The sequence below is a fragment of the Phoca vitulina genome, unplaced genomic scaffold, assembly GCF_004348235.1.
Source record: "Phoca vitulina isolate PV1807 unplaced genomic scaffold, GSC_HSeal_1.0 scaffold41, whole genome shotgun sequence".
Taxonomy (NCBI): Eukaryota; Metazoa; Chordata; class Mammalia; order Carnivora; family Phocidae; genus Phoca; species Phoca vitulina.
The window spans coordinates 16,959,530-16,982,892 of record NW_022589744.1 but is presented as its reverse complement, the minus strand read 5'-3'; the positions used below and the strand labels follow the sequence as shown (position 1 = coordinate 16,982,892).

The following is a 23,363-nucleotide window of genomic DNA, read 5'->3' as shown; positions in this document are numbered from 1 at the left end:
CGTTACGCAGGTTATACAAAATCCAAGGGCCCTCTCCATTCGGAGAGAAAGCCTTCTTTCGGCTGCTGAAATGTCAAACTGTTACTGTGAGAAATTTTTGCTCTTTTAACACCGAAAGCTTCAGGAGGCCACTTCTGGAAGCACCTCTCTCTCAAACAATGCCCCTGGGCCCCCACCAATAAAAACCTAAATATTTAACTCAATTAGATCCCACACTGAGCATAGAATGCTAAATTTAGGGGCGCCTGGGTGGCTCAGTCGTTAAGCGTCTGCCTTCGGCTCAGGTCATGATCCCAGGGTCCTGGGATCGAGTCCCGCATCGGGCTCCCTGCTCCGCAGGAAGCCTGCTTCTCCCTCTCCCACTCCCCCTGCTTGTGTTCCTGCTCTCGCTGTCTCTCTGTCAAATAAATAAATAAAATCTTTTAAAAAAAAAAAAGAATGCTAAATTTATCCAATTCTTTTTTTTTTTTTTTTTTTTTTGGTCTCCTGGTCCCAGAACTTGAGGCTGCAAAAGCAAAGAATAAGGGCGCCTGGGTGGCTCAGTCGTTAGGTGTCTGCCTTCGGCTCAGGTCATGATCCCAGGATCCTGGGATCGAGTCCCACATCGGGCTCCCTGCTCAGCAGGAAGCCCGCTTCTCCCTCTCCCACTCCCCCTGCTTGTGTTCCTGCTCTCGCTATGTCTCTCTGTCAAATAAATAAATAAAATCTAAAAAAAAAAAAAAAAAAAAAAGCAAAGAATAAAGTTGGCCAGGGGATAAAGGTGACCCCAAGGCCCCTTTCTTACTGCCTCTCTGTGGCCACGTGCCATAGAAGGTGGAGGACTCGAGGTCTGCAGAGGGGCCTGGCCACTGCTCCACAAGAGCTGTCCCTCCTCACACATCCTGCCTGCACCCCGGGTCCTGCAGGCCTGCACCATGCATCTGTCGGGGTAAGGGACAAGGCAGCCAGGAGCTCTGAGGAAGGAGCCTGACCTCTCACTAGACAAGGGAAAGATTCTCTCTCTTTTTGAGGAGGAGAGTGGGGGGGATGCTCATTATTTACAACGGGTTATCATCTATCCTTTTAACTTGAAATAGTTCTGGGAGGAAATGCTATAATGTGAGTCTACAAAGAAGAAAAGCACTTACCGATTATGACGTCACCTCTAAAAGGCATCTTGGAAAGGGACAAGTTTTCTATTAAAATGCACACTAGGAAGGAAAAGAATAAATGCAATGTCATTCTCCAGAGTGCCCATCGAAGCACCTATCCTGCTGAGTGCTGAGCTGCTGGTACCAAGTCCCTCCGGCCACTCCGGACACACCAGTGCCCGTGTCTGGCCAGCCCGTGAGCAGCCCCAGCACCTCCTCAGCTGTGCAGCCTCAGGGAACCTGCTCCAGACCTGGCCCAGGTAGAGGCAGCCCCAGGGCCACATGGAGCAACACAGCCCACAGCTACAGAAGTGACCCCAATACGAATCTCCAGGGACGACTCTTGATTCAGAGGACGCATGTGCTGACGGGGCCATCGACACCTATAAGTGACCAGGAGCTATGGTATCTGCCTGAGATGAGGACCATAGAGGAGCTGCTAACGCAGGAGGAAAGGGGATCTCCAAAGACAGTGGCAAGAGTCCTGTCACAGGTGAGCACTCACAGTCCACCTAGGTCAGGACAGGTGAGCACCCAGGAGTCCACTGAGGGGCCAAAATGAGGACAAACCAAGAGCACTGAGCTGCATGCTGTCAACAAACAGAGAAATTAATGCTATTATCCTCAACAGAATGGTTCCTGGACAAGCCATGGTGTTGAAATCTTGGGTAAATTCCTGACCTCTGTGAATAATTAATGTCAGTTTTTTAAATAAAGAAACACAATTGCACTACTAATTATTTACCCCAAAGATACAGACATAGTGAAAAGAAGGGGCACCTGCACTCAATGTTCATATCAGCAATGTCCACAATAGCCAAACTGTGGAGGGAGCCAAGATGCCCTTCAACGGACGAATGGATAAAGAAGATGTGGTCCATATATACAATGAAAGATTACTCAGCCATCAGAAAGGATGAATACCCACCATTTGCATCGACATGGATGGAACTGGAGGGGATTATGCTAAGTGAAGTAAGTCAAGCAGAGAGGGACAATTATCATATGGTTTCACTCGTATGTGCAAAGTAAGGAATAGCATGAAGGACCACAGGGGAAGGGAGGGAAAACTGAACGGGAAGAAATCAGAGAGGGAGACAAACCATGAGAGACTCTGATCTCCAGGAACCAAACTGAGGGTTATGGAAGGGAGGGGGGTGGGGGGATCAGGTAAGTGGGTGATGGGTATTGAGGAGGGCACATGTGATGAGCACTGGGTGTTATATGCAAATGATGAGTCGCTGACACCACATCAAAACTAATGATGTACCATACAGTGGCTAACTGAACATAATAAAAAAATTAAAAAGTTGAAATAAGGGATTAAAATAAATGACCAAAATTGTCATCATATAAAGACTAAGGAGTGCACACTTTGAAAGGGATTTTCAGTGTAGTAAAGGAAACTGAATATATTTAGAAATTATAAAAAATAAAAATTCCAAGAAGCCAATTCAATATTTTTTGCAATTTTTTTCTTATATTAAACTTATTTACTGTTCAGATTTTTAAGGAGTATTCTTTATACATCAATTTTTATTGTCTATGATGATGATGATTGACATAATTTGTACATTACATATCACTGAAGACCAATGGTTTGGGGTCCCTAAATAAATGTACACAGTTCATCAAAAAATCTAGTATTTGTGAAAATATTACATCATTTCAGCTATTACTTTAAAAAAAAGAGGGGGGCGGCGCCTGGGTGGCTCAGTCGTTAAGCGTCTGCCTTCGGCTCAGGTCATGATCCCAGGGTCCTGGGATTGAGCCCCGAGTCGGGCTCCCTGCTCGGCGGGAAGCCTGCTTCTCCCTCTCCCACTCCCCCTGCTTGTGTTCCCTCTCTCGCTGTGTCTCTCTCTGTCAAATAAATAAAATATTAAAAATAAATAAAATAAAGTAAAAAAAAAAAAAAAAGATTACCACACCCATGGCAGAAATCAGTCCAGTATAATCAATAGGTTAAAGACACCACCCACCGCAAAGAAAACCAAAGTGTGGGATGGAATCCACGATGCTCAAGGGAGGGTGGCCCTGCACCCACCACACTACAGAGAAACATCAGAGAAAAAACTACCGCTGGCATTTTGGTGACCACCCCTGGGCACCTGGTACGGCCACACCCACCCTCAAGCAGGAAGGAATGGTGCTGCTTCCCCCACGGACACCCCCCTTTTAAGGGTCTCTCTACTCCCCCCTTTTGGTCCCTCAACTCCCGCCTTGAGCCCAGAAACCAGGCCTCAGCTGGAGCGTGACAGAAGTCAGGCCACCAGGCTGGGCGCAAGACAAGCACCTCCAGACCCTGGTGCTGACAACAGCTCCCCCCAAGGTCATGGTGTGCTGGGGTGCTTCCTGCCGTCACGCAGGGACCCACGGGCCAGACAGCCGTGCCCTCAAGTGCCACCGGCCAGAGCTGAGAGCACAGCCGTGCAGTCTGCATGCACCTAGGGTGCCGCAGACCAAAGGTGAGCCGGGCCCCCTCCTCGCAGCTCCTGACTCCCATCACCCATGACCAGGAACGAGGTCCCACCTAGCGCTGGCAGAGACTCCAGCCACCACCCTGCTTTTCTAACAACGTAACCAACTCCCAGGAGCCCCTGACTTCTTCCCGCTTGCAGACCAGGCAAGTGCTGTCCTGTATGGTACTCAGATGCAGGGCAATCCTGGGGGCACAGCTCCCTGCCAGGCCACCACACCAGTGCGATCTGAGACCTCTGCTGTGACCAGCTGTGGCCCAAGGTCCTGCCCACACCCCCTCACTGTGCCCTTTGCTCCTCAGGGCCCCCTATGCCTGCCCGCCCAGGCCGTACCCCACACACTTCCTGCTCATGGCCCAAGGGACCACCTCGTCCGCCAGGAGCCCAGCACCCAGGCTGCTCCTGTGACAGAGGGATGCGCGCCAGTCCTGCACGAAGGCCCGACTGCCGTCCGGGGCTGCACACGGAGGTCAGAGCAGCACACGCTATGCACAGCTCGGCGGGCTGGAGGCCTGCAGACCAGCTCTGAGGTCGGAGTACAGGGAGTATGGGAAGCTCAAGACCCTCTCTGCAGCCACTCAAGGATTTGCACATGGTCGCTGCTCCTTAATAAAACTGAGACTCTCAGGGCACCTGGGTGGCTCAGTCTTTGGGCGTCTGCCTTCGGCTCGGGTCATGATCCCAGGGTCCTGGGATCGAGCCCCACATCGGGCTCCCTGCTCTGTGGGAGGCCTGCTTCTCCCTCTCACACTCCCCCTGCTTCTGTTCCCGCTCTCGCTGGGTCTCTCTGTCAAGTAAATAAAATCTTAAAAAAAAAAAACAACTGAGAATCCCAAATGAGGACTGAGGCAGAAGTAGGAAACTAGCAGTTCTTTGTGAAGACGAGGATTTGGGGCAAATGAGAGCAGCAAGGCATGCTGCAACCCCCTGCCTGGGCTAGCTGGCCGGGGAGGGGGATACAGGGACAGTTCTGGGGGCGCCAACTGGGTGGGGCAGGGCACATGGGAGGAAGGACACAGAAGGAACAGTGAGAACCGGTGCGGTGGATTATTCCAGAAGCAAAGGGACAAGAGTTCCAGGAAGAAAAGGAACCACCAAGCACACATACTGAAGGGTCTGGTCCAGAGGTCAGGCTGGGGGACTGCGCAGAGCGCTCAGGGAGCCTGGGAGGGACGTAGGACTGGCGGTGCCCGCCCCTCCCGCACCAGCCCAGCTCCGGCCGTGTGCTTACCAGTCCCCACCCTATGGTCACCCCACCAGAGGCCTGCCCTCTGAGCCTACAGGCCCTCCCTGACTTCTCCACTCCCTGGTGAGGGGCTCCCCTGCATCCAGGCGTGCCCGCCTGCGCACAGCCAGGTGCCTGACAAACGACCCCCAGACAAGTGGAGGAGTGCTGGGGTTTTTCGTGGATTTAGCTGGGAAGGCTCCAGGAAAGCTAGGCATCGTCTGAGTTCCCCGTGGACATTCAACTAAAATCTGAAGTCTACCCTTTGCTGTACAGTTACACACAGAGTGCACTGAGGAGGGAAAGACGGTGACAGCCCTTCGTGAAAGACAAATCACAGCTCCGTTCGCCCACCCTAGCCCAGCCGCCGACCCTGTGGCTGCCAAAATACATCAGAACACGCAGGAGCTGAAAGACCCTGCAGTGAGCACGCAGGAGTGGAGGTGGCAGGCGGGCCCTCGGTCGCAGGAGCCACGTGTGCCGCAGCACACTTCTGGCCTGGAGGACCACGAGGACCACGCAGACCACGCAGACCACGCAGCACTGGAGACAGGGAAGCCAACGCCCTTAGGACTTTGTCACGTACAAGCCCATGGCTCAGACCTACCTGCTTGTCTCATGAGTTCTCCTCCGAGACCCCTGAAAATTAATGAAGACACTCAGAGTTAAAATCTTTCTTATACATCACAACATAAAATATCCTAAGTGACAGATATAACTTCGGGCTCCGAAGTTACACAGTGAGATGCTGCTGCTCAGCCGCACTTCTTCCTGCTGGTAATTACTGCCTTTCAGTAAAGAAATGGAAGACGTGCTGTGACCATCCTCCAGATGAAGTCATTCTGATTCTCGGGTTTTCCTGGGCACGATAATCCTTATGGCATGAACCGCACCGTACAGTCACACGGCACAGATCCCAAATACTGCTCAACTCTTACTAAGAACAAGGGACACTGGGAAGTTACCACCATCCAGCCCGAGGAAGCAAGCCACTAAGGTCCGCTAGAGAAGAAACATGGCCCGTTCTGGACACCTAATACCGGACACTGAACACAGCAAAGTGGCAGATGTGAACATAAGCGCACTCCACAAGAAGACAGAAGTCTGTTTATGAGACTGCGGCTTCTGGCGCAGAGTAACAGGACTGTCTCCCTTCTGCGCTAAGCGATTCAGAAACTGGATGACATCTAGGAAAGGAAGTCTCTCGACATGGAGAACAGAGTCTGGCACAGGAGGGAAGCAGGCAAGTCAAGGGCGCTCCCAGGCTCAGGGTGGGGAGCCAAGCCCAGGGGCCACCTGCCCGCTGAGTCCAGGAGAAATTTAAACCAAATTTAAAAGCAGCACAGATGTATTTAGAATCTGTAAAATGCTAATGGACACCACCATAAGCCATCGGCTATCAGACAAAAGCTAGGCGCGCTAGGGCATTCCCTCGTCCTGGGGGGTCTGCCTGAGGCTCTCTGCCCACTCCGGACCACGGTTTATCAGTCCAGGGGGCTGAAGCATTTCACCAGAAAGAAATGAGCATGCTCTCTACTTGAGGCGGAGCTGCTCCTCTTTGCTGTCAAAACAGGTGGAAAGCCAGCGTGGACGGTGTCAGTGGAACAGTCGAGAGCCCAAGGGGAGCTCCCCAGGTGCTGACCCCTCCTCACCAGCCATCAAGGAAAGCGTGCGGCGGGAGCAGTCACGTCCATGCCCGAAAGCACAGCCACGCCACCCTCCCTCCCTGGGACCGTGCCACGCTGTGCAGCGGCTGTCCGTGTGCACGCTCAGCTCCACCAGGTACTTCTGGTGAAGTGTCCATTAACCCACACTGGGAAAGAAAGCAGCACCTCTGTAGTCGCTCAGGAGGTGCACATCGTCTGCAGGGAAACACAAACATCCTGCCCCAACCAGAGTGGAAGGACAGTTGAAGGGGACAACACTGTGGAAGCATCCCAAGACCTCAGACACATCTCGGCACCAACCACGGGGCCCGTGGAGCCACGGAAGGTCCGGACACAGGCCCAGCCACGTCCCACAGGTGCTCACGAGATGCGAATGAGCCCCACTACACACTGGCTCAAGCACAGGGCTGTCCGTGGGGGGACAGCCATTAAGAGAGGCCGCGTCTGTGCCACTGAGCCATCGACAAAGCTATCCAGAAGAGGGGATTCTGAAATAGGATAGGAGCGCAGAAGACCAGCTTTAAATTAACTTAGACCAGCTGCCAAAGCAGCAGAGAACAACGCTAGCTAGCCCCTGACCAGGGGCTCAGGCCAGGACCACTGCTTCTCGGCCCCCTTCCAGGGCTTCTCCTGCTGAGGAACTTCTTTCAGAACTACTCAGGTGACCTGAGGAGGTCTGAGACCCTGGCCAGGGGTAAGAGCAGGCCATGCACTTTCAGGAAGAGACGAAAAGGTGAGCATGTCAAGAACAACAGAGAACAGGCCACGTTCCCTACCCTAAACAGTTACATTAAAAAGCCACAAAGAAAAATGAAAAGGTAAGCCCCAGACTGGGAGAAAATTCTGGGCGATCACATCTATAAAGAGCTCACATCTAGAACATATGGAGTGCTGACAGCTCAGTGAGAAAACAGACCATGAAATTTTTTTAATAAGCGAAAGATTTGAACAGTCACTTCACGGAAGGAGATAGAAGATGGCCAGTCATACAGGAGAAGATGCCAAGCTCACTAGCCCGCAGGGAGATGCAACTCAGGGCTGTGCTCGCGGCCTCTGCACACCCACAGGGGCAGCTCCCGGTGAAGACTACCCACCATGTGTGATGAGGACAGAGAACGCTCCCAAACACTGCTGGTGGAAGCAAAGGGGCGCAGCCCTTCGGACAAGTCTGACGGGGCCTTAAAAATACACCACCACCACCTCCCCCAGGGATTTACCCAAGAAAAGTGGAAACACACATCCAGACCAGGACTTGACCACCAATGTTCACAGCACAAGTATCCCAAGTAGCCAAAAGCTGGAACAACCCAACCCCCACCCCGACCTGGTGGGCAGATAAACACGCCAAGCACACGGTGATACAAAGACAACACCGTGGTGCACACCACAACAAGGGTGAGCCTCTGAAACCTCGCGCTAAGTGAAAGCAGCCAGACCGCAAGGACGTCCCGGTGGGACTCCATCTGCATGAAATTCACAAGGGGCAGCACTACAGAGAAAGAGCTCAGATGGGGCCCCCGGGGCTGGGCTGGGGACCGCTGCAAAGGGCAGGAGGAAAGCGTCAGGGTGACACCAGCTGCTCAGCATGGCGGCGGCAGCCACACGGCCATCTGCAATGACCAGCACCCATCGGACCACACGCTTACACAAGCAAACTTTATTACAGGACTCAGAAACCTCAATAAAGCTTAAAAACACCAACGAGGCTAGTTCGACCTTCACATCTTCTAATTGTGATGCCCCTTCAAAGAAAGTAACACAAGCCAGGTATCCATGGGGGTGACTGGACAGAAGCCCTAACAGGCCAGCCCAATCTTCACTGACAGAGTATTTTTTCTTTAAGACACAAAACAAGAACGTGGGTTTTGTGAAGCTTACCTGTATAACTGACGATCATAAAGCTAAAATGAAGAAGTGAAAGTTAGTTATTTAAATTAATTGCTTTTTTATAACCACACGGTAGATATAGAACATTACTGAGCACTGGACAGGAGTGATGAGGACACAGCAGGAACAAGCGTTTCTCAGGCTGGGCGTCCTCACAGAGCTGACAGCGGGGTCCTCATGACAGAGCCCACTCTACTCCCAGCAAGCACCTCATGACAGCCTGCTTTCTGGTGCCCCCACTTGGAAGGGGAAACCAAGGCACAGAGAGGGGAGCCAGGACTGACCTGTGTCCTGGTTCCAAGGTCCCCAGGCAGCCTCTTGGGCAGCCGGAACCACCAGCACCCCTCTCCCCAAGTTGGCACTGAGCTTGGCCAATGCCTTCTTTGTGTCCCACAGAAACTCAAGGGGGGCAGGCTCTGCTGCTTCCTGAACTCCACAAAGGACCCCTAGCTCGGGGATGCCCCGCCTGGCTGCCGAGTCTCCACGCTGCACCCCTCTCAGCACCACCCTCATGCACACCACCGCACAGCACTCCCACACCCCACTGAATGGATTTGCCAAAATCATAGCCAGTAGCATACATAGGATGAGGATCTGGTATCAACATGGTGTTATACCTACAGAGATAAATCTTAAAGAATATAGAACTCTATTCGGAACAACAAATATTCAACCCATCTAAATCCTCACAAGTGACTTTGATGTTATCCGGTAACATTAGGCCTGTAATTCACACTTCACTTCTTCTGAATCGCAGAGATTTGGAAAATCTCAAAAACCCACAAAAATGGACATACTTCCCCCCCAACCCTAAGATGTGCAAACACAGAGTCTGGGTGTCATTTCAGATGGCAGTCCCACCGTGGAGGCGCAGGTGGGAGTCAGAGCCATCATGCTCATTCTATGTGCCGCCTCCACGGAACAGGCCACGTCCATGACAGAGGCGTGGAACGCGCCCGAGTCGCTGAGCTCCCAGGGAACAAGTGTAGCCAGGCAGCACAGAAAGACGAGCACCAGACAGGAGAGACCGTGTCACCTGCCCGGGCCCCGATCAGTGGCAGGAGGAGAGCGCGTGCACCTCCCACCCCAGACGAGCCACCAATGAGGCCAAAGAAGAGACCTGCTTCTGAGCAATGGGCCCCAGGACTGATCTCAGCAGGACCTGTCCTGTCATCAGACTCTGGGGCTTCGATCACGGCTAAGGAGGGGGGAGAGAGCTTGTAAGGGCAGAGGACAGTTCCAGGCACCAGGAGACCTGGAGAATGGGACCCTCCCAGGGGCCGCACACAAACCTGCTGGTGAATCTGCTTCAGGCCCTGCACTGCTGCTTCATCCAGGTAGTCTGCGACGGGCCTGCATGGGTTCAAACACAACAGCTGAGATCCTGAGGACAGCAAGCATTAAAGGAGCCTGGGGCTCAGAAAGGTCTGCACTTTGTTCAGGTGCCCAACCAGCTTCCCCAAACACCTGTAGAGGGTAATCCCCGAAAGCAGCATCTACTCAAAGAGGGAGGTGTATGGACCTTCCCGTAAAGCCGTGACCCATGCAGCAGCTTGCTGACAATGGACACAGCCCTGGGATGGAGACAGAAAGGGCCCTGCTGGAGAGCCGAGACCCCCAGGACCCCAGAGCAGCCAATATGACTGTCTGAGAAAAGAGACAAGACCCCCCAATGCTGAGCTGAGGGCCTGTGACCAGACAAGAGCTCACACACTGGCTTCATGCTGCCAAGGCACAGTTGGCCCTCAGCCTGCATCCAAGAACCTGGATCTCGGGACGCTTCCCACCCTTCCCTAACTGTGAATGGGGATTCTCTGTGCCTAGACTGTTGGTACAAACCACGTGCCTTATGCTGACATCTGTTTTCCTTCTGGGAGTCTGGGATGCGGGTCCAGGCAGAGGCCACCCACATCCCAGCCCCCAAGAAAACCCCAGGTGCTGGTCTCTCTGACCTGCCCCGGTGAACACTTTCCCAGGTTGTCACGCCCTGGTGCATCCCGTGCCACTATACTGGGCAGGACTCTGGCTCTCGCCTGGTCTCTGCTCAACCACAGAGAGCACTGCCATCAACACCAAGTCCTCTGCCTGGCCCACAGGTGCCATTTCACCCCCATGTGGATGTCCTAAAAGCTGCACGACAGTGTACGTCTAGGCCATGGGGCGCAAGGGGGTGAACCAGATCAAAGCTCCTGGGCTTGTCACCAGAACCCTGCCTCACATGGCCCCCGGGGAATCATCCAGAGTGATCTGATGGGATTAAAACACAGTGTTCCTCAAACTGCAATCCAAAATCCAGGTTGCAGACACTGTGGTGTGTTGTGAGCTTTTCCTTTTGTGGAAAAGTCGGCTGGAAAGAGTAGAAACCCCAATGGTACCCTACAAACGTACAAAACATGGCACATATGGAGCTGCTCCAAATGCCCCTGTGCTCCCCCACTGTTTGTTAGAGCTCTGCCAGCTAGAAAAGTTCTCAGTGGAAATGTTACCATTTATATTCTCTGGTATTCTAAATTATGAAAAGTAATAATGAGCGAAGAATACTGAGTATATGGCCCACTCACTACCCTCTCTGAAAACATGTCTTGCTTTTATAACCTAACTCGATACCCAGAAAGACAAGGGAACGTAAGAAAACAGCCACACCTAAGGCCATCAGTGGCCCCAGCTGGCCAGGAACTCGCAGGCTCCTGCTGGAGAGGTGGCAGTCCGTCAACGGACACGGCTCGTGAGAGGAGAGAGAACACTGAAAAACTTCATCAAATAAAACACAGGAATCTGACGACCAGTGACACCGTCACAAGTAAACAAACATGAAGGTGGACGGGGGTCCCCAGCTCGCAACTGCAGTGGTTCCACGGGACCGTGGCGCTCCTCCTACCTGTCCTCTTGTACCGAGAGTCTGTGCAGGCCGCGGGCGACCTCCGCACAGGCAAGCACAGCTCCGTGCCGCGTGTGCAGGTCCAGACTCTGCGTCATCGACAGCAGACGTGGGAGAACTGCAAAGGACAGGGGCCAGACGACACATCAGTGAGTGCACAGAGGATAATGTGTCAGACTCACAGACTCGGGATCCAAAGGGGAGACATACCCATGGAACGTGACCTCTGTAAGGGCCACGAGTGCAATACCTGGGACTTAACCCAAGTCAACAGGCCAAACCCTCCTCGGCACCCAGAGAAGTGAGCGAAATGGGGGAGGGGAGCTTCCCAATCCTCAGGTCCCCGAGACACAGGGCAGGGACACAGAATGAAGAGAGAGAATTGGGTCTTTGCTGTGGCTGAATGGCTGGCAGAGGCTCTGCCTTGAGCACAGAGCAGGATGGAGGCCGAGTGGCAGGACCCTACAGTTGTGCGTGATGCGCCTCAGTGTGGGAGCCTGCTGCCCCTGCTCAGAGCAAAGGACACTTCTACGACTTTGGTGCTCTGGCGATGGAAAGCAAAGTCACAAAACCCTTGCGGGCTGGTGGAGTGCAGACAAGGAGCCCTGTCCACACCAGCTCTGCCCCACCAACCTGGGAAATCACAACCCTCTGAGCTTCCACTTCCCTGAACACGCAAATGCAGTGCTGCAGGGGCTGTAGAAGCAGACGGCATCCAAGCCAGAGGCACCCCACACAGGCACTCAAACATGGCAGCTAGCAGCGGTCAGTGTTCAAGAACTGGGGAAATCCCTCATCCTGTTAATGCTCTCCTACCGGAAAGAAAGGACAAGGTGGAGCGCCCCTTCATTCAGGCCATGACGATTATCAATTATAGGTAAATAAGAGACTCCTGACGTCGCATTTCACAAACAGACCATGAAGGTGAAGGCCTTTAGGAACTAACGGCCCAGAGTGTGTGAGAGGCACACAGAAGTAAAATCGGTGACTCCAAATGAAGAGCCACAATGTGACCACTAGTTACCCTATAAAAGTCAGTGAGAATAAGCATAACTTAAAGAAATTTGAGTATGGTTCCCTATATTGAAATCAGATGTTTGTTTATTCTGGAATATGGGTTCTTTCCTTAATGATAATGGGTGTGGTCCCTTTGGACCTGGCAGTTCTCCTCTCCTATTCCCTCAGCCAGGAGCTGCCAGAAAGAAGCTCATTTTTTAATTTATTAGATTGTGAATTACTTCATTTAAAAAAAAAAAAGCTACTTCTGAAATACACGAGACACACAACGGAAGCCATCAGCTCCCTGCGGTAATCGGTGCCTGCACCCAGGGCACACACACCGCAACGTTCACGGCGTCTGGTTGTGTTCTGTCCCCTGACCAAGCGCAGACCAGCTCTTCATTCACATGCTTTTCAGCGAGAGAGAAACATAAGGTCACTCTCAGCCCTCCAGGCCTGGACCCCAGCACAGCGGCCTGTCCTCGCCCTGTGCTGTGTGCGTGGCGGATGCGCAGGTGCACACGTGTGTGCGTGTGTTGCCAGCAGGATGGCGGAACACACCCACCGTGAGCGGCGCTGTACTCAGGAGCTCGCTGGGCCAGGTTATGCAGAGCCTTCGCAGACAGCTCCCTGATGACCCTAGGGGAGGGATGAAGACAACTGTCAGTTCCTTCCTTCTGATGATTCGAACTTTATTCCACTCATGAAGAGAGAGGACAGACAGAACACAGGAGTGCCAACTGCCCACTGACTCAAAACCACCAATAAAAACAATAGAAATGAACAAACAAATAAGCACCTGTGATTGTAACACAAGAACAAGCAAACTGACCAAACGGAGGGCCTGAGCCAGGCCTGCATGGGGCACAGCCTCCCTCTCTGGGTGCCACGTGGCAGTGTGTCTCCAACCTCCCACACCCCAAGGGATTCAGAAGACGGGCGTACTGGGCAGAGCCACGTGAAACCCTCACTGTGAGGACCACAAGGGTTGCACGGGAGGAATGTCGTATGGCTAAGGCACAAATCACATCAGTACAGATACTTCCAATGAAAACACATCAGACACGTTCTCAACACATCAAACGACAGAAGGAAGCCCCCAGGGCTGGTGAGTGAGCCTGCTGGGGCCAGATGGCGCTGACCAGACCCAGCTTCCCCAACCTCACCCTACCCGCCAGGCACTAGACGCCAGGAGGGCACAGCGGTGGAGACCAGTCATCACTGCAACAACAATGCTTTGGGTGATGACAACAGGACAACACAGAAACAGGATAAAAACATCAGGGTGGAAACAAACATGCAAAAGAGGGCTATCTGTATTTTGACGATTAAACATCCAAAATACATCAGCACTGAGTGAACACAGAAACATGAAAACAGGATGTCCCCTGTACCAGGCAGGACCACGTCCCACCCCTCCTGGGCCCCCAGGTCCTGCTTAGGGGGTCCACTTCTGACAGCAAACCACGAGTTCTTGGAGGCAGGGATGTCTCAGGCACCAAGAACCTCAACACCACACATCCACGACCACCATGCCCAACACTAATCACTTGGTCACTAACACCAGTCAAATCCAGCACTGCACCCCCACAGCCTCCATAAGTATTTGGTCAATATTCAGGAAGCTGTTTCTGAAGAATGAGTGATTAAAGGGTCACAAAGCAGAGAACCATTTATTTCAGCAGGAAAAAGTCCCAAGGAGGCAAAGGGGGTGGCCACTCCAACAAGCATACTTACCTGCATCTTTCCCAATTAGTGCCCCTTTGAGCATAAGCTTTCTCTACTTAAAACCATTGTATTTATCACCTAGACAGAAGACCTAAAACTATAAACTCTTAAAAGAAAAGAGAAGAGAAAAGCTTCATGATGTTAGATCTGGTGACGGCTTCTTGGATATGACACCAAAAGCACAGGCAACAAAAGTAAAAATGGATAAACTGATAATAGATAAGTCTGCATTAAAATTTATAACTTCTGCTTATCAGAGGACATAGTCAACAGAGTGATAAGGCAACCTATAGGATGGGAGAAAATACTTGCAAATTATGTATCTGATAATTGATTAATAATAATAATATATGAAAAACCTCTACGACTCAACAACAAAAAACAAGTAACTGGATTAAAAAATGGGCAAAGGACTTGAGACGTTTCTCCAAAGACGATAGACAAATAGCCAACTAACACATGAAAAGATGCTCGACGTCAATAATCATCAGGGAAATGCAAATCAAAACCAGGAGGTGCCACCTCACATCCAGTAAGATCGCCACCATCGGGAAAAGAGAAGTCAAGGAACAGTGAGGATATGGAGGGAAGGAATGTAAGATGGTGGCTATTACGAAAACCAGTACGGTTCTGGGGGCTCCTCAAAACTTTAAAAATAGAATTACCATATGACCCAGTAATTCCACTTCTGGGTATTTACCCAAAAGAGCTGAAAGTGGGGTACTGAAGAGATATCTGCACATCTACATCCACAGCAGCAATATTCACAACAGTCAAGAGATGGAAGTAGCCCCAGGGTCCACCAACAGATGAACGGGTGAAGAAAATGTGGTCTATACACACAATGGAGTGTCACTCAGCCTTAAAACGGAAGGAAATCCCGTCACCTGCTACGACATGGATGAACGTTAAGGAGATTATGCTCGGTGAAATCAGCCAGTCACAAAAGGACAAATACTGTATCATTCCACTTACATCAGGACCCTGGAGGAATTGAATTCTTAGGGACAGAAAGTAGGATGATGGGTGCCAGGGGCTAAGGGAGGGGGTGAGGAGGACGAGTCCCTGTTCAGTGGGGACAGAGTTTCAGTTTTTCAAGATGAAGAAGTTCTGGAGATGAATGGTAGTAATGTGTGCACAACAAGGCAAATGTACGTAACACTACTGAACTGTACACAAAAAGTGGTTAAGATGATAGATATATGTGTATTTTCCCATAATCAAAAAAATTTTAAGTTATGTTTATCTTGATACGTAAATTATTTTGGGTGTCAGAACACTTCCAAAAAGAAACCCAAGAGAATGGACCAATACCTCTTAAAAGTGACACTATTTAAGGTAAAACAGAATCCCTGTATGAGTCAAGGCACACTACACAACACTGTTTGTGAAGAATTCTGCAAGGGGCTCCCCATTTTCCATGAGCAAGCCATGTGCTAACCAGAGAACTAGAAAGTCCCATTTGTGAACTTCCTTTTTTTTATTTTTTTATTTTTTTAAGATTTTATTTAGAAGTGCCTGGGTGGCTCAGATGGTTAAGCATCTGCCTTCGGCTCAGGTCATGATCTCCAGGTCCTGGGGTCGAGCCCCACATCGGGCTCCTTGCTCAGCACGGAGTCTGCTTCTCCCTCTCCCTCTGCCGCTCCCCACTGCTCCTGCTGTCTCTTTCTCTCTCTGTATCTCTTGGTCTCAAACGAATAAATTTTAAAAAAAATTCTTTAAAAAATAAAAAGATTTTATTTATTTGTCAGAGAAAGAGAGTGCGTGCGCACAAGCAGGGGGGAGTAGCAGAGGGAGAAGCAGGCTCCCTGCTGAGCAAGGAGCCCGATGCGGGGCTCGATCCCAGGACCCTGGGATTTTTTTTTTTTTTTTTTAAAGATTTTATTCATTTATTTGACAGAGAGAGACACAGCGAGAGAGGGAACACAAGCAGGGGGAGTGGGAGAGGGAGAAGCAGGCTTCCCGCTGAGCAGAGAGCCCGATGCGGGGCTCGATCCCAGGACCCTGGGATCATGACCTGAGCCGAAGGCAGACGCTTAACGACTGAGCCACCCAGGTGCCCCGGACCCTGGGATCTTGACCTGAGCCGAAGGCAGACGCTTAACGACTGAGCCACCCAGGTGCCCCGGACCCCGGGATCTTGACCTGAGCCGAAGGCAGACGCTTAACTGACTGAGCCACCCAGGTGCCCCTATTTGTGAACTTCTAGCTGCTATCTCCTCACTGACAGAATCCAGGCCAAAGATAGACAGATGCAGAAACATCTCCACCTCTAAAGAATCATAAAATGTCAAGGCCACATCATGCTTTATAAAGCCCAATGTGCTAGAAAGTGTTAGCTGATGTTACCCTGAGGATCTCCAAACCTGACAGAAAGTAGAACCAGACAACATTCCCCTCTATGCTGTGGCTCACATACACTGAACACTGTCAGGTTTTCAGAGCTTATTCTAAAAAAGAAAATGTCCACAAAGAATCTTTTTTAAATTAAATTAACAAAAGCCATGAGAAAATATAGAAAACAAACAGCAAGATGACAGGCAGAAAGTGAACCACACTGATGATTATATTAAACGTGCACAGACTAAGGGCCTCACACAAAAGGCAGACTTTGTCAGAATGGATATAAAAAGCAAGACCCTATAAAACACACACAGGCTGACAGCAAAGGGCAGTAGGTGGGGAGCTGCTCCAAGGGCTCCATCTGGGCCTCTTTTGGTAAGGCCCCAAGCTAAGAATGGTTTTTACATCCTAGAAGGTCATGTAAAGAAAAAACAATAAAATATATGGAACAGAGACCTAAAATATTTACTGTCTGGCCCTTTAAAGAAAGTATGCCGACCCTTATGCTATAATTTTATCAAATCGCACTTTAAGACAAAAAATCTAACATGAAACAGAGAAGGACATGTCATGATGATAAAGGGCCAATCCGCTGGGAAGACACAAATGATAAATGTAAATGCACCTAACGCGAGAGGCCCAGAACTGAAGGAAGTGAGCGTTCTGACACATCAGCTGGAGATTTCAACAGCTCAGGAGTTTATCTAACACCACGGGTAATAATACACGGACAACTCTGTCTTAAATACCCTACTGACTGATAGGCTAATTAACTGATTCATCACAGGCTCAGCGCACGGGGTCTCTGTCCTAATTACAAGGACCTCTGCAGTTACGCGTAAGTGCCAGACACCAGCACAACTCTCAGGAAGGTCCCGCAAGGAAACCAAGAGAGAGGCCTCCTGGCGGGCGGGCCAGACCCACGCAAGCGGCACACAGAGGTGCTCCTGTTGCCAGAGGCGCCCGCTCCCGGGGAGAGCCCTGCGCTCCTGCACGTGAGGGAGACACGCCGGATGCCTCGCCACCCACGGCACTGGTCCTGGCAGAAGCTGGAACACGTTCCCCAGTAGATCAGAAAGAACTCTCTGCAAGTGACACCCACCCTAAAGCTGGGGTTCTGGACGTATGACCCATCTAGCTACTTACATCTGCAGGCGCCCTGAGATCTCCTGTCTGCACCAGCGGCCACACCGAGCGTCCTACAACAAACAATGTTGTCTTCCCAGCGGCGGTAACAGCAGCTGTGGCACGGACACCCCTCTGTGCTCTGGATCGCACAGGGAGCCCTCCCTCAGAAGGGACGGTGAGCTAGTGAAACGCTCAGAGGCCCTGAGACTGCTCCGTCATCAGGAAAAGCCACCAAAGCCTGCTAGCTTCGAGGAGACAACAGAGAAGACCGCCGGCCAGAGCAGCCATGCAGGGCAGCGCCGGAGGAAGCGGCCACCAAGGGAGTGCCTGGGGAGGCTGCTCACACTCTCCATCACACGCCAGCACGACAGTATCCACACAGGAACGTTTCACACCTAGCACACCTAAGGTCTCCAGAGGTAAAACTGGACACAGACCATTAACCAGCATGTCAGGCATGAAGACGAGAACTCCTATCACTTCTCAAAAGTCATCTTAAAATATGAAACCTACGATAAGAAGATACATTCTCAAGGCTTAGCTCAATTTAATCTCTCCTCTGGAAAAAAAAAATAAGAATTCTAATTTGACAGATAATCTAATAAAATACATCACTAATGAGATAAGCACAAAAACACAAAACTTACCCATCCCAGTGGTTGATCTTCATGGTCACCAGGTGGTCTATCATTGGCTGTGTGTACTCAGGAAAGCCGGCAATAAACATGCTAAAAAAGACAGTATTCAGAGGCGGTGAGGATGGGAAGGAGCAGGAACCTGCTTGTGAGAGGTGAAATCATACAGCCACGTTCAAGAATAGTTTGGCAGTTCCTTATAAAGTTAAATATACAGAAATCCCCCTGTAAGTATTTACCCAGGAGAAAGAAAGCTAAAGGTCCACATGAAGACTTGCAAATAAAAGCTCACAGCAGCTTTATTCATCAGAGCCACAACCTCAAAACAGCCTAAACGTCTAGAACAGGTGAGCTAAGATGTACCCTGCAGCAGCCACGGGATAGAGACCTTTCGCAACACACCGCATGCACACGCTGAGCCAAGAAGCCCGACGCGAGAGCACATCCCTTCTGATACCACTTATGCGACGTTCTACAAACGGCATCAGTGACCCACAGTGGTGGGCTGGGGCCGCCCGCCTGTGGTATCTCAGTGAAGGTGGTCACCCAGGTGTGCGCAGCGTCAGCTCTCACTGAACTGTGCCCCTCACTCCAGGACAGCTGACAGAGTGTAAATTATGCCTCAAAAATAAAAGTTACATCTAGTGAAAATACTGTAGGACAATTAAGAAAAAAAATGTCCAAATAGGACAGGCCTCTCTACTTACAACTCAAAACCCATTAAAGGAGATTGGTACATTCAAACACATAACCAAAAAAGAAAAATGTCTGCCAGGAAAAACACACCATAAACAAAGTCAAAAGACAGAAACAAACTCAAAGAAAATATCAGCAAGTGTTACCACAAATACGAGACTTCTTTAAAATAAAGTTGTTCCAAATCCATCAGAAAATACCATCACCTCATAAGATAATCCTCACAGACAGTTTACAGAGAAGAAAATGGACACAGCTCATGTTCAGCCTCCTTCCCATGGGAGACAGAAAGAAAACCTCCGTCCATCTGCCAGACTGCCAAAGTCGGGAGCGAGGGGTGCAGCCACTGTTGGAAGGATCTAGAAACACGGCTGGGGGTACCCTTCCGGTGCAGCCTCTACAGACAGTAACTGGCATCAAACAGGAAATTGAAAACATAAAGATCCAGCGATCCCATTTTTGTTAATTCATTCAGATACAACCACACAGGTGAGACGTACCATGTGCAAGAACACTCACTTCACATCGTATATAAATCAGCAAAAGATGAGACAGAAGCCGAAGGCCAGGAAATTACGCTCCGCCCACACAGAGGACACAGGATGCAGAGCGAAGGTGCTGCACACATGCCGCCCGTTAGCACAGCAACTTCTGCCGTGTGGGGCGGTAACCCGAGCCACCTCCTGACCTCCTCCCACAGCTGGACGGTCGTCCTCTGCGGAGGAGCACGGAAGCCACGCCAACCTTGTGCACCAGGCGCCACCGCTCGGTGTGCACCCATCTGTATGACATAAACCGACCCTCTCTAGAAGACGACCTGAGGAACTGACGACAACAAGGACCCCCGGGACAGAACCAGGACACAAGAGCACTCCTGAAAGACCCACGCCCTTGTGTTTCCTACTCCAAAAACACACAAACTCCAAAAACATTGCACATGTCACTCCCCTAAAACCCTCAACTGCCTACACATATCATCTGAACCTGCCAGGCCATCCACACGCCCCCGCCATGGGCTGAGCCATCAGCCACATGTGCTACGTGGTGGTGAGAGACAAAGCGGATGGCACAGGGGTCGAGAAGGGTGCATGGATGCTTCTGGATCCTGGGTGGGCACACGTGTGCACATGCACGGGATGAATATGGGTGCTGCGTGGACATGCGTGTGTTACAAGGTGCCAGACCGAAGAGGGCGTTTGTTCTGGATGTGAAAGAAAGAAAAGCAGAGGCTTCTCCAGAGGTGAGACTGAGACCCTCTAACGGTGATGAAACAGATAAAGTCAGAAGGAAAAACAGAAAAACCAGGACAGTGGACAAGCTGTCAGAAAAGGAGCCAAGATGTGACCACAGGACCCCCATCACCGAAGGGCCCCGGGAACTGCCAGACAGGACTGCCCCAGGCCAGCATCCATGACCAGTGGCCTCACGGAAAGAAACGGACAGGGAGAGCCACCTGAGCTCTAGTCAAGCTCTGGCACCAACTGACAGCTGACTGTGGGGAAGACACACGTCCGGAACCACCCCCCGGTGTACAGCACTCCCTGAGTGCTCAGGGTCTGCACGGAGGCCACATGCAGCGCTAGGGAGGGTGTCAACAGAGGGTGGCAGGCGAGGGCCTGGCCACTGTCGGGACAGTAGGAGCTGGGCCACAGGGACAGCTGAAGGGATCAGCAGCATGAGGAGCACTTGAGGGCTATTAGGGACACAGAAGTGACAGAACTAGGTCACCAAGCGGATGCAGAGAAGGAGACAGTAGGAGAAGCAAAATGGAGCTGACTGTGTGGGTGGCGTGCCGTTCACCGAGCTAGGAAGCAGAGGAGGAGACAGTTTGCTCCGAGGGCCCCTTAGTTCGAAGAACTTGTATGACAGGAATGTGCAAATTACTGGAAAGCAAAATACAACAAAATGTGTTTCAAGAAGCATGCAGAGGACCACAGATGTCAGAAATCTGCTAAGGAAACTTCCAGCAGCAAGACACCCACAATAGAAAGTGCCAACGACCACTGGTTGTTTCCCAACAGAAATAGCCCTGTGTTTGCATGTTGACATCAAAGGGGCTCGAGTGGCCACCAGCCGGTAAATGGGGGACAGGGCAGGGGACAGCGGGAACTCAGTAACACAGTGAAGCCAGGACGCAAAAGCAAACGCGCCATGTGACTCCGTTCACACCAATTCCAAAGAAGGCAGACTCTGGGCACAGGAGGGGAGTCAGAGCTGCTAGGGCCCAGGACTGAGTGACTTTCTGAAATGAGGGAAGCACGCCCTGCATTGACCACAGTGGTGGCCACCCATCAGCCAAAACCCACATTTCATATTGGTGAATCTCCCTATATGGAAATTATATGTAATAAAATACGTGTACAAAAATAAATACGACCTTTTTAGAGGTTTAGTCTCAGGAATACCCAGGATACTGAAAGGACAAATCACAGACAAAAAGAAAACCTTTGCAGATTGTTTGTTTGAAAAAGTACTCGTATTCAAAATATATAAAGTATTCTCAAATTCTCAATAAGAAGAAAACTAACCCAATAAACAGGCAAAAGATTTATCAAAGCAGCCCCTGAAAGACGCTCAAAGCCTCAGTCATTAGGAAAACACAGATTAATGAGCTGCCCTGCCCAGCCACTAGAATGGCTACAATTAGAAAGATGGGCCCCAGCGAGGGCTGGCTGCCGGGGCATGGGAAACCAGGCCACTGTCCTGGAAATCCGTTTGGCAGTTTCTTAAAAAGTTAGGGTCCAGCTGTTCCAACCCTAGGTGCTCAACACACGACAGCACCTGCCCACAGACAGGCGTGTACGTGGGCGTTCACTGCTGCTTTATCTGTAGCAGCCCCCAACTGGAGACGCCCAGATGTTCCTCAACTGGGACGGACAAGCGGACGTGCTGTAGCCATACAACAGAATACTAGTCAGCAACCAAGGAATGAATGAATCATTGACATGCAACAAGTGAAAGAAGCAGCACAAATACAGAGTGCATACTGTGTGATTCCATTCACATCACTTAAGAAAATGCAAACTAATCCAGTGACCAGCAGACCGGAGCAGCTGGGGAAGGGGCCCGGGGAAACTCTGTGGTAGCAGCTCTCCCACTACCTGGGCGTGGTGACAGATCAGAATATACGTGTGGGACCGGCAGCGTCCTTGTGCTCTCAGAACTTTAACAAAGCTGTCCAAGTAAGAACAAAGGTGGAGCACCTGCTGGTACACCCCACCTGACTGTCTTCACCTGCTGCTTTCAACTTGCTTCCAATCTGTGTGCCAGAAACCCTAATCTCCAGAAGAATCAACTTGTGAGGGGTCCAGACTGACCCCCGCCTCACGAGGGACCTGACCTCCGTGCTTCCAGTTGCCAAAACGCAGACCTGACTGTTGAACCGTGTCCCATGACTCAGGACGATGCACATCCCTCACTTCAGCTCAGAAGCCCCTCACTACACCCGAGCTGGGCCCTGCTGACCCTGGACCATCCCTCCTGGGTTGTCCCCCTCCTGGGTTGTCCACCCCTGATTCAACGCGCATCCTCCCCCTGCCCCCACCACAGTCCAGCTGATGGCAGGACCCTGGGTGTCTGCCCTATCTTGGCTGGAGTGAAGAGCCCCCCAAGTGCCCACAGATCCCAGTCCTATGACCGCAGGACTCTGTCCTCACTGACCGCCTCTCTTCCACACTAAGAGTACCAAATGCACCATTAAAGAACACGCCCTGCACAGGGTTAAGCTTTGTCAAACATCTCTATGAAATGCAGACAACTGATTACATGTAAGTCTTAGACCAGCTTAGAAACTTTAGCGACAAGAAAAATACGCCAGGGCTAAAAACTGCTGATTATTTTACCCAGGAAGCTCAGGGAAAAGTGGTAAATTCTCCACATTAAAATATATGTTCAGACAGAAGGAAAAAAAAAATCACCCATACTCCCATCCCCAATGGCATATTTTAAAATTTGTCACCCTTTGGTCCCGGTTCATATGCATATTCAGTATTTGCATTTCTACGCGACAGTGACAGATGGAATTTGGTAGTCTACATTTTCTAATAAATGTCATGTGTATTTAAATATATATATATGTTCAAATATTAACAAAGAAAACAGAACAAAAGCAGGAAAAAACTGATAAGGCACAGAAAGCCATTAGATGTTGAGAAAAGATGGAAAGGATGCTAAAAATACAGTGTGTTTAGTCAAAGACTCTGAGAAAGAGGCCAAATGCTACTTTTTAAAAAAAATCTGTGCATGCTCGTAATGGAGAAAAGTAACTGCTGCACCGTCTGCACAGGTGCGAGAGTCTCTCGTCAGGATGGAGAGTGGTTAGTGCACGGTCAGGGCGACAAACCACAGACACGCCTCGCCCTCCCCGTGCTGACGCTGCAGCAAGGAGCCGAGACAGCGAGGGGCCTCCCAGCACACAAGTCACGCAGGTGCAAATCTGACTCGGGTCCTGCAGCGCTGGTGGCCATGCTACGTATCTACCCCTTGACCTGATTTCTCAAATACCTCTTCTTACTCACATGTCATAAACAAGCCAGAGATCCCTTCAACTTGGGAAAGAAAAAACAGTCCT

The 23,363-nt window shown here is 50.8% G+C and overlaps 1 protein-coding gene across 4 annotated transcripts in view; it reads right to left on the bottom strand.

The window, feature by feature from the left end:
- Positions 1-23,363, bottom strand: part of TBCD (tubulin folding cofactor D) — a 156,889-nt gene that overhangs the window by 22,238 nt on the left and 111,288 nt on the right. For all 4 annotated transcript variants that reach the window (XM_032429794.1, XM_032429795.1, XM_032429792.1 and 1 more), the window contains 7 exons: positions 18,110-18,190; positions 12,829-12,902; positions 11,265-11,382; positions 9,679-9,739; positions 8,378-8,400; positions 5,440-5,471; positions 1,128-1,190 (listed from right to left, as the gene is read on the bottom strand). In XM_032429794.1, the coding sequence (XP_032285685.1) occupies positions 1,128-1,190; positions 5,440-5,471; positions 8,378-8,400; positions 9,679-9,739; positions 11,265-11,382; positions 12,829-12,902; positions 18,110-18,190 (452 nt within the window). The remainder of the gene's footprint in view (positions 1-1,127; positions 1,191-5,439; positions 5,472-8,377; positions 8,401-9,678; positions 9,740-11,264; positions 11,383-12,828; positions 12,903-18,109; positions 18,191-23,363) is intronic.